This window comes from Phoenix dactylifera, chromosome 1 (genome assembly GCF_051530095.1).
Source record: "Phoenix dactylifera cultivar Ajwa chromosome 1, Ajwa_hap1_PhDact_Kaust_v1.1, whole genome shotgun sequence".
Classification (NCBI taxonomy): domain Eukaryota; kingdom Viridiplantae; phylum Streptophyta; class Magnoliopsida; order Arecales; family Arecaceae; genus Phoenix; species Phoenix dactylifera.
The window spans coordinates 39,840,785-39,856,269 of record NC_143190.1 but is presented as its reverse complement, the minus strand read 5'-3'; the positions used below and the strand labels follow the sequence as shown (position 1 = coordinate 39,856,269).

Here is a 15,485-nt window from a genome sequence, read left to right as displayed (position 1 = left end):
AAGGGAACCAAACTCATTATTTCAGCCTTTACTTACTTTTTAATCCATTTCTTTACTCTCCTAATTTTTTTCTATTATAATTATTATTTTTTCAATTTTCTGTAAATATTATTTTGTGTTTGATGTATGTTCTGAATCATGGACCGACGCAATCGATTTACTCAGAGTAGCATACTATTCTACAAAAGAGAGAGAAACTTGTCTGTACTTAAAGTATTTGTTTGGTTGGCATTGCCTGAGAAAATTAAGGTATTTATTTGGTTGGCATCGAAGAACAGACTTCATCCAGGAGAGGTTCTCGTCAAGAAAGAATGGTCGTTGAGTTCAAGTTGATCATTGTGTAGTTCTGACTCTAAATTCTTGAAGAATAAATATACATATGATCATGAACAGCTCAATATATTTGGAGACCTAAGGCTATTTGGTCTTTGAGACCTTCCTTACAGTAGGCCGGATTAAGACAAACTCATAGAAAGGCCCTTTTCCTTTCCAATTTGTTCTTAAAATGTTTTCTACGGTGGACCTTCTTTGGGCCGAGACCTTAGGCGATCGCCTAAGTCGCCTAAGGATTGGGCCGGCCCTGCATATAATGGTTGACATGAGATGGCATCCAATGTAGGATGATTGTCGAGAGAGCAATAATTCATGAAAAAGTGATCGTGCATTCCGAGTGAAATTTGACACGGATCTTTGGATACATCGAAAACATCGTATTGCATGTCAGCTTTGCGTGAGAGCCTCATACAGCAGCCCATAGATGTGATGTTTGCTCAACATAAGAAATCAAACGAAGCTCAAGACGGCTCTTTCTTACTCAAACTAGATGCACATATGGAGGTTGCTGCAAACGGGCCTGTAAATACGTGGGCTCTCATCATCTTCTATTGTGACCCAAAGTGCAGCCCAACATGGCTTGCCGGCCCGTTTGGAGTTCATTAGGCCTCAACAACCATGTTCCATGGGCCCCAAGTAAAAGCTTCAGGAAACGCGGTTACGGAGAGGATGGAAGCGGTTACGAGTGATGTTGATGGCGTTTCATCGCCGGCGGTTGGCTTGAAGGGTTGCCTGGTATGGACATCTTGGAGGGATCCAAAACTATGGTGACATGGATTAGTGGCAATGAATACTCGCAATATCCCTCCAAAACTATGTTGTAAATTATTTTTAGAGAAACAGATTCTAAATGGAACAAAAATCAGCTCCTCCCTATTGTTCAAAAAAAAAAAAAAATCATCACCATTTAACCCAAATATAATACTTCTTGGACTTTAATGTGGAAAAAAACAAAGAACAAAAGAAAATACACCTACAACAATTTCTTCCACCAAAATCAACATGATCCAAATCCTCATGTCTGGTCCAGATAAGCTCCGTTGAGTTAATTAGCAAGCTTTGCCTTTCATATTTTCTACAAAAATCAACAAAATCTATCAAGCTATCAGCCTTGTAACATTGTAACTGACATATTATTCAGTGTACATGAATCTTGCTGGCTTGAAGATGACTCTACTTCAAGGGGAAGTCTTCCTGTAACAAAACCAAGTTGTTTAGGATTTGGTAATGCCGCGCTATCACTACCCAACATAAACACTATAAATGACATCGATGGTCGATCCTCCGGGCGTTCTTGCACACATGGATGACCCACCTTTATACATTTTATTGCCTCTTTTGCAGCCTGCTTCTGCTTCAGAAGCTAGAAGAGAAAAAAACAAGAAGGGAAGAACAGGGATCGTGATCCCCTGTCCGAGCAGCCAACGGCCATTCATCCTTATCCACTCCGGGTGGGGTATAAAAACCACCGACTCCACCGATCTCCCACGGCCTCTTCCTCCTCCTCTTCCTCTTTCCTTCTTCCTCCTCCATCTCCCTTCCGTTCTCCTCTCCTTCCCTTCCTTTGTTCCTTTTTTTCTCCTCTCTCTTTTCTCCGGTAGAGCTCACGGCTGCTTGAACTTGTGCCACCAGAAATTAGGGCCGTCAGATGCCACTAGAGCAGAGGTAACGCTCTCGCCTCCCTTCCATTTCTTCTTCTTCTTCCCACGATTGGGATCCATGTTCGTCGGCCGAAAAAGCAGCCGGAAATCGACCGGCAAAGAGAACCATGGTTTTCCCCTGTATTTCTTCCCCTTATTCGACCGCCGCCGCCGCCGCCGGCGTTCGCCGCCGAGGGCCTCAGCCCTTCCTTGCATTTGCCCCGGGTTGGAGTCAATACCCATCCGCCGGCGAGCAGGCTGGGTATTTGAGGACAATCAAGCTCAAAACATTCCCTGTTCGGCCCTGTTTTGGGTTGGCTTCGGCCGGTCGGCCACCGCCGCCAGCTGCCCAACACTACCCTCCACCATCTCCGGTCGTCACCTCACCGGACCACATGACCACAGCCAAGCCATCCTCTCTATCTTTCGTTTTACCGAGGAAGAAGGAAGAAAGAAGAAGGAAATAAGGACTAAAGAAGAAGAAGAAGGGGAGGAGACAGAGAGACCGACCGGTCCCTCTCTCTCTATTATTTCCTCTCTCCTCTCTCCACTTTTTCTTTCTACTTTCTTTCTCCTCTCCCCACTTTTTACTTTCTCTCTCTAGAATGTCCAAGAAACCCAATATCCGGTCCTGTCGACTTGATCTACAAATCCAAGTTGACCCCTATAAAAAGCTCGGCTTTGTCCTGGTGCCCGGACGGTCTATTGGACCGATCACTCCGACTCAATGTCTTTGAAAACTTAATTGATGAATCATGTTAGTTAATCTTAACCCTGATCGAGTTCATGCCTTATGATTTGTAGCTATGGACCCGACTCGATCGACCCGATATTCTATTGGGTTGAATCTGGGCCTAAAATTGGGACCTGAACATGGAACCGAGTTGGATCTGGATCACTCATGACCCTGTTTGACCTGACCTATTTGCACGCTTAATATAAATTGTCACCGTACGAAAATAAGATGTTGCAATTTGCTGAAGTTCTCAAAATCTTTATTTTTTTTCTAGAAAGAAAGTTGGTACCATGTTACATCTTACCATGGGCCCATTACCTTTCATGGTCAATCGTCTCCATTCGAGCTCTTCTCCACTTTTATTTCATACATAAACCAATCATCCGAGAAATGTTGGTCATTTATACATAGGAATCTTGAAAATGGTCATTTCCCCTATTTGTAGGATATTCTGCTTCTTTTTTAAGCTAGTGAATCCAAACTAGCAACAAATTTTAGCTCTCCCTCATGGTCACTATTTTAAGATTTAAATGAGAATCTGCTTTGTTGCCTTCTTTTGGATGAACAACAATTTAAATTTATAGTTTTTTCAATTATTTTCAAAATATTATACAAAATACCTAGTATAACTAATTTACACTAATGGACTCCTAACTTGTGATTAGGACTTGAGATAGTTCAAAGGAAAGCATGGACACTGAAAGAACAAGAACTTTTCATAGCTTGTCTCTAGTATGAAAAAATTTTACCACCTCGATCTAATAGTCATCGACCTTCAACTATTGTAACCGATAATTCATTTATACTTGCTGAGTTTGTCTTGCTTTTTGATGACTCGGTTTTCGAGGAAGCTTTTGTTGGAAAAAAACCAGGATGTTTAGGATCGGTCGAGGATGCATTCTTGCTGCTCAACATCAATACCACAGAGGACATCGTCGGCCTATCTTTTGGACATTCTTGAACACACAATAAGCCAACCTTTATGGAGTTCAAGGCTTCAACCATGGAAATTGAGTTGCTGATTGATTTATCTACTAGTTCGAAGCCATTACCATGCATCCATAAACTCCATGCCTGAAAGAAATATTACATCACCATCATGATTTAATGAAAAACAAGGGGAACATATGAACAGATTAAACTATTATTTTTTCAGTCTTACATGTGCTAGAAGGTTTCCTTCATTCTCGGATATGGAAATGCCTCTGTTCTTCTTGCCGCTAATGATTTCAAGTACTAAGACACCAAAGCTGAATACATCAGATTTCACCGAGAAGACACCATCCATAGCATACTCAGGAGACATGTATCCACTGCATTTATCATTAAGATGAATACATTTTTTTTGAAGAATAAATATCTCAACAATGAAAGGTAAATAATACTTACTACGTCCCCACAACTCTCCGAGTATTTAGTGTTGTCTCATCCTCTCGAAATATTCTTGCCAAGCCGAAGTCTGATATTTTAGGATTCATATCTTTATCAAGAAGAATGTTACTAACTTTAAGATCCCTGTGTATAATTCTAAATCTCGAGTCTCGGTGTAGGTAGAGAAGACCTTGAGCAATCCCTTCTATAATGTTGAAGCGGGTTTGCCAATCTAGTAGCACACCTTTATCTTTATCTGCCCAAAGTTTAATTTATGTTAGCCATACTTGTGCAAATAATAAAGAAATGAAATATCGGTCTATCACAGATTGATTTTTTTTTCTAATTGTAGCAAATAAAGCAAGCTTACACATGCATTTACCCCAAGAGTTAAAGAAACGATGACACAAATATACTAGTTAGTGTTAAAACCTGGTATCGACTTGTCTACAAAGATTGACTAGAGTATGGTGGTAGATTCAGAAGAATCATTGTAACATGCTTGAGCTCTATGAAGTTAGCCACCTCCACAAGGCCAGCCACTCTAGCCACTCTCTAATTATCACAACCAAGAACTTTAATTTTAACCTAGAGCATGGTGCTTTGAGTGACAACCTCAAGGTTCTCTTCGATTTCCAGTACTCTTCCATTTGATCAACAAAGTGGGTTATTAATTCAAGGCAAAGGTTAGAATTTATTGAACTTACTATTTTCTTGAACTGTTAAACTAGGCATTAAGGCTATGTTTGGGAGAGCTCTTAGTAGTAGAGCTTTTGGAAGTGGAGCGTTTATAAAAAGCTGTTTGCTGTTTAGTAACTACATTTTTAAAGTGTTGTGGTATTTTAACATTTGTTTGGTAAACAAACTGAGAAAGTACCTCTATGTGACAAAATGACCATAAAGGACATTACCAGTATTATACAATAGAGCATAATAAAATATAATATGTATTAATATATAAATATATGATATAGTATAATATTAATGTGATGTAATATAATATTATTATAATATAGTACTATAACATTATATATTATAGAATAATAATTTAATATAATATTAAAATATTTAACATAACATATCAATGTATTATGATATAATGTAATATAATATTATATTTAGAGTATAATATAATAATAAATATATAAAATATTATAATTATTAGTGTAAATTAATTTTTCATCCTTCTAATGACCATTTATCTCTCTAACAAATTTTCTAGCTAGATGATAAAATTGGTTAAATAATTACTAATATTTTTATTTATTTATTTAGATCAGATTATTTGCCACTCACTCATTATTTTTTTTCTTTATTTTATTTATTTATTATCTTATTTTATTAAAATATAAGGGGTCGCCGGACATGGATGGTGGCTAGCATAGTGGCTGCCACCGTGGGCAGCCATGAGCTCCCAAAACAAAAAAAAAAGAAGGAAAAAAAGAAGAGGAAGAAGGAATAGAGGCAGCGGCGTTGAGAGAAAGAAGAAGATAGAGAGAGAGGGAGAGGATGGGTGAGAGAGGAAGAGGCGGGATGAGGGTTTTGAATGAAAAAAGTGTGATTTAAATGGGGTATTTTGGTCAAAAAAACAGCTTTCCGACAAAGCTGAAAACAGCATTTTCGGAAAGCTCTAAATTGGAGCTTCTCCCCAAAAGCTGAAACAGCTTTTCAAAAATTTTACCAAACACTATTTTTTATCTAAAAGTACTTTTGGAGCGCCAGAAAATGTTTGTTGCCCCTTCAAAAGCTCCCCCAAATAGGGCCTTAGAAGATATAGATTATGCTGTGATTTTCTTAATCTAATCAAGAATGGGAAACCAAGATAAGGAAGAGAACAGAAGATTAACTAACCAAAGATGAAGGCGTCCAAGCTTTTATTAGGCATGTATTCATATACTAGCATCCTTTCCTCTCCTTGAGTGCAGCAACCTAGAAGTCGAACTAGGTTTCGGTGCTGAAGCTTAGCAATCAGCATCACTTCATTCATGAATTCATCAGCGCCCTGTGTCGAAGTCTTTGAAAGCCTCTTCACAGCTATTTCTTGCTCCTCCCCAAGCATTCCCTGAAATCACCACATTTAGCATTGCTATACTTAAGAGTACTAAATATTGAGGCAGTATGAACGCAACATTGTATTCAGAGTGCTGAATTTAGGACCCTATGTCGATTGAGACCTACATGGTGACACTCTACTAAGCTCAGTTGGTAAACCATGAAAATACCTTGTACACGGGACCGAAGCCACCCTTTCCAAGCTTGTTTTCGATTGAGAAGTTGTCCGTCGCTGCAATGATTGTCCCCAGATCAAATAGAGGAAGGTCCCAGTCCTTGCCGTCCTTGTATCCGTTGTTGTGGTGACTAGCAAAGGGAATGGCACCTAAGGAAACTGCCGCAGTAGTCACAATTAATAAGTACTCACTACTCATGTCGTGGTTGCATATTGCGAGGTGGACTAAATTTACCTGTTCTTCTCCTCTTCATCCAAACACAAATGCCCACTGAAGAAAGCAGCAGAATCCCCGCAACAGAGCCCACCACAATCCCAGCTATGGTACGTGAATGCGAATGATCTGATTCCAGGCCTAAAACATCAGCACCGTCCTATAAGTACATGATGAATCTTCCTTTGTTTTTCTTTTTGTTTTTTTAGAATTTCTTTTTTTCTTTTTGGATCTTTAAGAAGTTCCACATATAAATTGGGATGAATATTGGTTGCTTGGCTTAGCCCGAGTTTAAATGGGTTAGACCAAGTTATCAATTAGTTGGTTTGAGTTTGGGTTTTTAACAAAACTTTTAAATGGGGACAAGACTGAAAACTTCTAATTTGAGCCTGGAGCATGGTGTTCTGAGCGACCCTACTTAAAGGTTCCTTTCAGATGAGCGAAAAGTCTACGAGCTCTAATTTTTACTCCATACCTGATCCAAATTTTGTGGCCCGACAAACCTCGAGATGGCCCAGACTTACTTCCAATCCTACCATGAATACTTGAATGTGGTATTTATATTCTATGGGTACAATGAGCACAGCTCGTAATGCAACGAAAGAGTTTCTAATAGGATTTAAATGTGAATCGTGATTGCTTAAAAAAAATAAAGCTTGCTAATATAAGAATATTCAAGTCAAACTATGAAATTTAAAAAAGTCACTCGAGCAATCAAATATTTTGGATTATGTATAGCTATTCATGGGCAAAAACTGGAATCAAATTAAAAAAACTGTCCTATTCTTTGATTGGAATCAAAGCCTGACTCACACCAAATAGTACAAACTGGACTGCATACACCCTATTACAGAGTACAAGGTCCACCATTGAACCAGTACAAACCGTCACCGGCTTCTGCACCGGCATCGGGATGCAGACATCTGCCGATGTCCAGCTTGCATTGGTCCAATGGTATAAATCTTCCTAGTGTGCAGTTGCTAACCTCAGTAGATAAAGCAGTACATACCTAGATCGGCCGCTGCTAGTCGGACGTAGAGATCCTGTCCACCAAAAGTAAACACCCTAATATCAGTGAGCTCCGTCGTCCAAATTATGCATCCGGACCCATTGATATTAGCACTAGCATAGGCCGTGCATGAACAATTCCTCAAGCACGTCGCCCTACATTCATCCAGTCCCATGCTCCTATCCACCGTCGACCTCGATGTGTCCGGCAGCTTTGTCTCCGCTATTGTCACAAACCCATCAGTCCCGTTCCGACAGTCCAGCTCCGTCATCCTCACACACCCGTCTTTCCCTTCTCTAAGATCCCAATTTTCCGGCGACCTAGGCTTAAATCCCTGCAAACAACTACATACCGGTGAGTCGTCCGGATTACAGACCCCGTAAGCCCCGCATTGTGACACATAATCGCATATGTCCTTCGGCTTAGACATGTAGACGCTCCACATTTGGCTGTCATTAAGCCAAATAAGGCGTTGGACCTGGCCGGTGTAGTTCACGGTATGCCTCGCGATGATGGACGTGCTGGTGGTGTTGTACATGAAGAAGACCTCGTCGTTCTTGATGACAAAGTCCACTATGATGACCTTATAACGTATAATATCTGGGATGCCACTGAAGCTTTGCCCGTTCCATGGCCCGGTGCGAAACAGTTGCTTTGAGTCTTCCAACAAAATTCCCTGGGGGTCGCCGCGCAGATCCAGAAACATGGTGTAGGGGCCCGGCGCTGGGTCGCTGGGACTGGCCCATGATGCGAGGCTACGGTTGAGGCCACTCGTTAGGTTCCACCCGAGCTTCATTCCCGGGAGCAAAGTGTCGGTCGGATAGTCGAAGCTCTGCCATACAAGCCTCCCTGGAACAATATTATTGTCGCCCTTAGCCTCTTTAACGATGAAATTGCCATCATCTAAGAGTTGCGCGACAGGACTGACGAGGCCCGACGAGCCCGAGGACCAGATGGGTTTGGAGTTCTGGTCGGTGATGATGAGAGTTCCATTGGCGGTGATTGACAGGCTACCGTTGCGCTCGGAGATCGGATGCTGGCGATTGGCAACCCACACGATGGTACGAGGTGAGACCCTGTACCATATGCCGACATAACGATTGTTAGTGTTGACAGGGCTGAAGAAGCCTAAGGTGAATCTCTTCCCGGCTGAGATCAGGATTTGGTCATCGCGGAGGTGCTGGTTTGGAGTCAGGATGTCGCCTCCAATAGAGAGAGAGAAGAGAGAGGAAAGGATCAAGGAGAGAAAGAGTAGGGCTGCAGGGAGCCGGCACATCTTTCCAAACAGCTCCATATCGAGGAAAAGGTTGCAGACTCAATACGGCTTTTATTCTTTCGCGGGAAAGATACAAGCCGAACTCATCTGTCAATTCTCCGATGACGCAACACCTATCGTAAAAGCAGAAGCATAGCCCTAACTTTCTTCGGACTAACCAACCATTTCTTGACATTCATACCTGTCATGCGTCAATAAGTCAGACGCCAGTTCTCGCGTTCAAGGTGCACTTGCGATTCATGTGGAGCGCCCGTAGGCTCCCCTGCCCCTTCACCAAGCAAGCCTACATGTACAAGCGATTTTATGCTAGTGGTGGGAATTATGTATTCTGGCTTCGCATTAACATCAATTATTGTGGAGTTTTGAAGGGGACTACGGATCGGCTCTGCGTAGGCGACTGATCAAGGTCGTCCATGTATGATTGAGTGGTAATGAATGCATAGGGCTTATTACATATGCATTGTATCAGGAATCTTGGAGAAGATGCATGAATTAGACCTAGAGACAAAGTTCTTCCGAGGCGGGCTTGGGACCGGCGGCGTGGATGGGGAGATTGGCTCAACACTGCACCTTTGCTGTTAGCTGGTTTTGGGTGTCAGTCAGAGATTATCATAACTAAGCTGGTTTTGGGTGGAGCTGGGGACACAATTATAATTAGGTTATGTATCGTTTTCTCACTTAAATTTGATGAGACACGAGGGGCAAATCTCTCGACACGTAATGTTTTTTTTATTAGGGCTGACAGCTGCGTTCGGCCCGACAAAATTGACCGAATCGAATATCGAATAGATTTAAAATATATCAATTCAAACTTAATCTATTTATTAAATTGATCAAAAATATAGTAGCTTTCGGCAAACTGGCATGTAAACACGTGGGCAATCCAGCTCCTGCTATTTATTTTAGAGGAAAAGGGCGCCCGCAGACAGGAACTCATTGGTGGGAACCGTCACGCCCCGGATCAGGTCCGCAACACGGCCGTGCTACTACAAGCTACTGCCTGCAATAATATGAAACCTCATTACTAATAATTCATAAACAAAATGGTCATTTTATTTATAAAGTATTTCTTCCAAAATAGAGCAGTACATAGCCCTAAATTTATGCATCCGAAACGAATTTCCCCATCCAAAAGTCTTCTGGCTCTCTGCTCCTAGCACCTATATATCTAAAAGAAAAACAACAGAGAATATATATGAGCTATGTGGCTCCGCAAGTGACCATGTACTATCTTACTAGATCAAACATAAGAATTCATATGATTTGCATCGTTTAAGGAGATAGCAGTTATAGCCAAATACAATATTTCATAAAGGATATACTCAAAAACTCATCATAAAACAATGCATGCTTTGGCCAGGCAAGTTCATAAATGTCACTGCCCGCCTGCATGGGGCACGTGACCATCGGGCCCATATGAGGGGGAACACAGGGCTCCCCTGCCAGATGTTGGCCGGTTCCGAGGTCCGTAAGCGCACGCATGCGCCGCACTTAACTCCTCACCATTTTTTTGCTTCTTCCCAAAACACATCTGCAGGATTTGGAAACACTCGTCTCATATGCCCAGGCTCTGGAACGCACCTCATGATCATGTTTCAAATATCATTTTCATACAATATATCACAATTATAATTCATATCCAATCATATATTCAAGAAGAAATGCTATTTAACCAAATTCATGAATCACATGTAATCATATGCTTGATCCTTATTTTGGAAAAATACACCATATCAAATACTATCATTTCATACTTACAACTTAAACAGTAATTTGCAATTAATAAGATTTGTGCAGGATCACTTATCTCTGTTCGCTTTCGAAACTTTAATCTTGTCCTGACAAATTCTCTATACCTATTAAATAGTTAAAAAATATATTTTTTATTATTTTACAATTTAAAACTTCGAATTAAACTTGAATACATCTTAAGTCCCATCTGAATATTTGAACTAAAATCCATTTATTCTCTATTTATTTTTATTTTTATCTTTTTTCTTCTTTTCTTCTTCTTTCTTTCTCTTTTCTTCTTCTCCTTCCCGAAGCTTCTCCCGACTCCTCTCTTCCTTCCACCGCGAAGAGAGGAGGGTGAGCTCAGGAGGGGTCGAGCCATGGCCGGCCGGCTCCCGTGACCGACTCCCGCGGCCGAAGCCCGCAGCGCCCTCGGCCGCACTCGCGGCCGACGCTCGACGCCCGTAACCTCGTGCCGGCGGCGCTCGCGGCCGAAGCCGGTGGCTGCCGCGCGCGACGACGAACCGGTGAGTTCCCGTTCCCTTTTCTTCTCTTTTTCTCTTCTCCTCTCTTCTCTCTTTTCCCGATCCCTCATTTCCTTCCCCTTATCTCCTCCCGCGACGGGAGGAAGGCGAACTCGGGAGGGACTGAGTCACGGCCGGCGGCACTTGCGGCCGACGCCTGCGGCCGAGCCCATGGCGTCCCCGGCCGAGCCCGAGGGAGGGGAGGAAGGGCCTCCGGCCGTCGACGGCTGCGACCACGGCTGCAGCCAAGCTCACCGCGCCGGATCCGCGGCCGAGAACACCGGTAGGCTCTCCCTTCCTTCTTCCTTTCTTTCTTTCCATTATCAAAAAAATAAAGGATTAAGGTCTACCTTACCCTGGAAATGGCTGCAACGTCCCCTGCTCTGGTGTCTCCGTTGTCGGTTCAAGGAGTTCCCCCTCAGGAATAAGGAAGGGTGCGGTGACGTCCTGCAGATAGTGCTCTTAAGCGGTGGTAACTTCTCACGCTGCCGGCAGCTGTCCCTCCGATCAGCGAGCTGTCCCTCTCCTCTATTGACAGCAGGACCTCCCCAAAGGAGGAGGTGGCAGCCTCCAAATAGCGGGCTACATTGGGTTGGCCCATAGGCCCAACTGGGTATGGGCTGTTGAATGGGCCGGTCCTCACACCAGGGGTACCCAAATTCCTTGCATTGACCATCAAGCCATTCTCGACAGTAACCTGCTTAGACTCCAGAGCAAGTCTGATACTTTTTGCAGATTAATTGAAGCAAATGTCTTCGCTTGGAAACTTTCCCCACACCTTCTGCAAAAAATAGTGAATCCGAGATGCTGTTTTCTTCTTCGAAATCCAACTGAATTTTATTGTGGATCCTGCTGGAGCTGAGAGATAGTCCTGGTATGAAACCTCATGAGATCTGATTGGCTGAGCGGCAATCCAATCAGCTGCTTGATTAGCTGCCGAAACACATAGGATCGAGGCTTGGAAATTTGTAGCAATAGACTTCCACTGCCAAATATCCTTCAAAACTAGGTTAACCTGCACTTTGGAATAAGATGAATTGAGCCAGGAGATAATAGTAGATGAATCTCCTTCAGCCCACACCTGCAAAGTTTCATAAGTGTATATGGATGTGTGAATATCATACCATGCTGCAAGAAGCTCTGCATAAGATACTGAGATTTTTCAAACTAGTTTGTTTGCTGCTGATATCAACCGACCATTGTGAACATGAATAGCATAACCTACTACAGCCTTATCATCCATTACACAGCCATCAAAATTAACTTTTAAATTAAACTAGATTTTGAACTCATTATTTCGGTCTCTATTTACTTTTGAATATATTTATTTACTTTCCTATTTTTTTTTCCACTCTAATTTTCTCCTCTCAATTCTCTGCAAATATTATTTTGTGTTTGATGTTTATTCTGGACTATGGATCGGCGCAATCGATCTATTCCGAGTAGCATACCGTTTTACGAGAGAAAGAGAGAAACTTGGCTATATTCGAATTGTTCTCCACTAAAATTCCGTTAGGTCATAGATCGGACGGTGGAGGTCTCACATCAATGATCTAGCTATTAGATATACTATACTATCTCTAAATTTCTCGCACACCAAAAACCTATATATATATATATATATATATGTGTGTGTGTGTGTGTGTTTTGTCCAATTCCTATTTACCTAAAAATATGCTAAATAGATTGTCGTTAGAACCGACAAACAAAATTTAAATTAATTATACTCTTAACTTTTCTACTCGAAGAATAGTGGTCGTAAGAGGTCGATCCACAGGAAGGCGATTGGAGTTACATAAAAATTAAAACGTTCACTTGGATTCGAAATCGATTTTTGAATGATGGAGGAAAAATATTACTTTGAGAATGTTGAATGTTTTTTAATTGAAAATAAACAAAGGGAGGAAAGAAAACTTTGCAATTGAAATTGGATGCGGAGTAGGGGCGATTTCTAAAGACAGAATATGAATTAAAATCGCCAGTCGAATAGCAAAGATTAATTTTAGAATTATCTTAAAACTAAGAATTTCAGAATACATAAAATAAATTGCAGAGATTAAACTAAACCTAGAGCACGGATTGCATAAAAGAAAATTAATAGATTGTATATAAAGCAAACATTAAACTGAACCTAGAATACGGATTTCATAAAAGAAAATTGATGGATTTCATAAAAAAAAAATTGATTACAAGAACATCAAATAAAAACAAATGAAATAAAAGGAACAAGTAATTTTTCTCGTTGGAACACTAAAAGAGAGAATAAAATATATAATTTAATTTCTTCTTCTCGGAAAACAGAGCTTCTTTCTCTCCCAAACCGAGCTCTCCTTTCTTCCCCTCTTGAACCAGCTGACCACCTCCCCTGTTTCGTGGCCAAACCGACCTCCCCTTTTCTTCCCTCTCCTCCTCCTCTTTTATAGATCACCCCCACCCTTTGAAGCCGGTGATGGATACCCTGATGGAGGAGCTGATCATGGAAGAGATCCGGTGCGGATGCGGGATGTCTGGATGCAGAGCTGCAACGGACGGAGATCATGGGATTGCTGGGATCACGGGAGATTGCATGTGTTGGTGATGCTGAAACGGAGGAGGAAATGCTGCTGTGAATGCGTTGGGAGGCTTGAAATCGGGCGTGGAAGAAGTGGATCACGGCTGGGATTCCGGTGCGTCACTGACGGAAGCGGCTGAGGCCCTGTTTGGGGGAGCTGTGGGCAATAGAGCTGTTTGAAATAGAGCTGTTGGAAATAGAGCTGTCTGAAGTAGAGCTGTTATAAAAAGCTGTTTGCTGTTCGGTAACTACATTTATAAAGTGCTGTGTTACTTTAACATATGTTTGGTAAACAGACCGAAAAAATACTTTTATATAACAAAATTATCATAAAGAACATTGCATAGTATTTTACAACAGAATATAATAAAATATAACATATATTAATACATAAATATATGATATAGTAGAATAATATTGTAATATAAAATAATATTATTATAATATAGCATAATAGTAATATAATTATTAGAGTAAATTAATTTTTGATAATGTAACATAATATTAAATTATTTAACATAACATATTAATATATTATGATATAATGTAAAATATATATATTATATTTATAGTATAATACAATAATAAAGATATAAAATATTATAATTATTAGTATAAATTATTTTTTCATAATATAACATAATATTAAATTATTTAAAATAACATATTAATGTATTATGATGTAATGTAATATAATATAATATTTATAGTATAATATAATAATAAAGGTATAAAATATTATAATTATTAGTATAAATTAATTTTTCATAATATAACATAATATTAAATTATTTAACATAACATATTAATGTATTATGATCTAACATATTATAATATTATATTTATAGTATAATACAATAATAAAAGTATAAAAATATTATGATTATTAGTATAAATTAATTTTTCATAATATAACATAATATTAAATTATTTAAAATAACATATTAATGTATTATGATATAATATAATATAATATTATATTTATAGTATAATACAATAATAAAGATATAAAATATTTTAATTATTAGTGTAAATTAATTTTTTATCCTCTGAATGACCATTTATCTCTCTAACAATTTTTCTTGTGGAAGAAAATCCGACGGTTGGGGTTCTTGGCTCCAGCAGATTTTTAGATTTATAAAGAAACAAACTATGTGATTATTATATTTTAATATGGGCATTTTTGTCAAAAATATAGCTTTCCGACAAAGCTGAAAACAGCATTTTTGAAAAGCTCCAAATTGGAGCTTCTCCCCAAAATCTGTTTTCAGCTTTCCGCAAAAGCTGAAACAGCTTTTCGAAAATTTTACCAAACACCATTTTTTATCTAAAAGTACTTTTGGAGGGCCAGAAAGTACTTTTTGGCCTTCCAAAAGCTCCCCCAAACAGGGCCTGAATCAACGGATGCTGGGATTTTTGACTGATCACGAACTCGGGAGGCTGAAAGATGGAAAGGATTGATTGCAAAATCTTTGTTGGAGGAGTAGATCCTCTAAGATCACACATGGAATGGAAGGCGATCGGCGACGTGGCATGGACGCAGGGGGGATGTGGGTTGGATGCTTGAATCGCTCGGAATGGCAGCTGGGAAGCACGGTGATTGCGGAGGATCTAGAGATGCCTTGCAGCTGGGCTGGCACGCTGAGATGTGCCGGAATGGTATGCTGGCTGGCACGAGAGGGAAGGGCTGGCTGAGACGCACAATCATCGTTCAATACGGCTCTGAGATGGGGCTGGCATGCGAATGACGCTGATGCGGAAGGTTGTAACGCCGGCTGGGACGCTGGCTGCGACGCGGTGGATTGGGACGCGGTTGTTGCTGGCACGTTGATCACGGACTGGGGGCTGCGGGATTTGATCTGGAAGATGGACG

General features: G+C 40.5%; 1 protein-coding gene across 1 annotated transcript; it reads right to left on the bottom strand.

Annotated features, from left to right (window-relative positions):
- Nucleotides 1–3,263: 3,263 nt before the first annotated feature.
- On the bottom strand, nt 3,264–8,855 carry LOC113462724 (receptor-like serine/threonine-protein kinase SD1-8). The gene is made up of 7 exons (XM_089931078.1): nt 7,531–8,855; nt 6,543–6,662; nt 6,303–6,466; nt 5,932–6,142; nt 4,099–4,336; nt 3,872–4,022; nt 3,264–3,783 (listed from the first exon to the last, which is right to left on the bottom strand). Exons 1-7 carry the CDS (start codon nt 8,822–8,824, stop codon nt 3,475–3,477), a joined length of 2,487 nt encoding a protein of 828 aa, XP_089787204.1. The 5' UTR covers nt 8,825–8,855; the 3' UTR covers nt 3,264–3,474.
- Between the last annotated feature and the right edge of the window lie 6,630 nt (nt 8,856–15,485).

Bases quoted from the DNA above. Each gene is read 5' to 3' on its own strand.
- LOC113462724 (XM_089931078.1), bottom strand. From the start codon at position 8,824: ATGGAGCTGTTTGGAAAGATGTGCCGGCTCCCTGCAGCCCTACTCTTT. The intron at 6,663-7,530 runs GTATGTACTGCT...CTGATGTTTTAG, and splicing joins ACTAGCAGCGGCCGATCTAG to GCCTGGAATCAGATCATTCG. The intron at 4,023-4,098 runs GTAAGTATTATT...TGATAAATGCAG, and splicing joins CGGAGAGTTGTGGGGACGTA to TGGATACATGTCTCCTGAGT.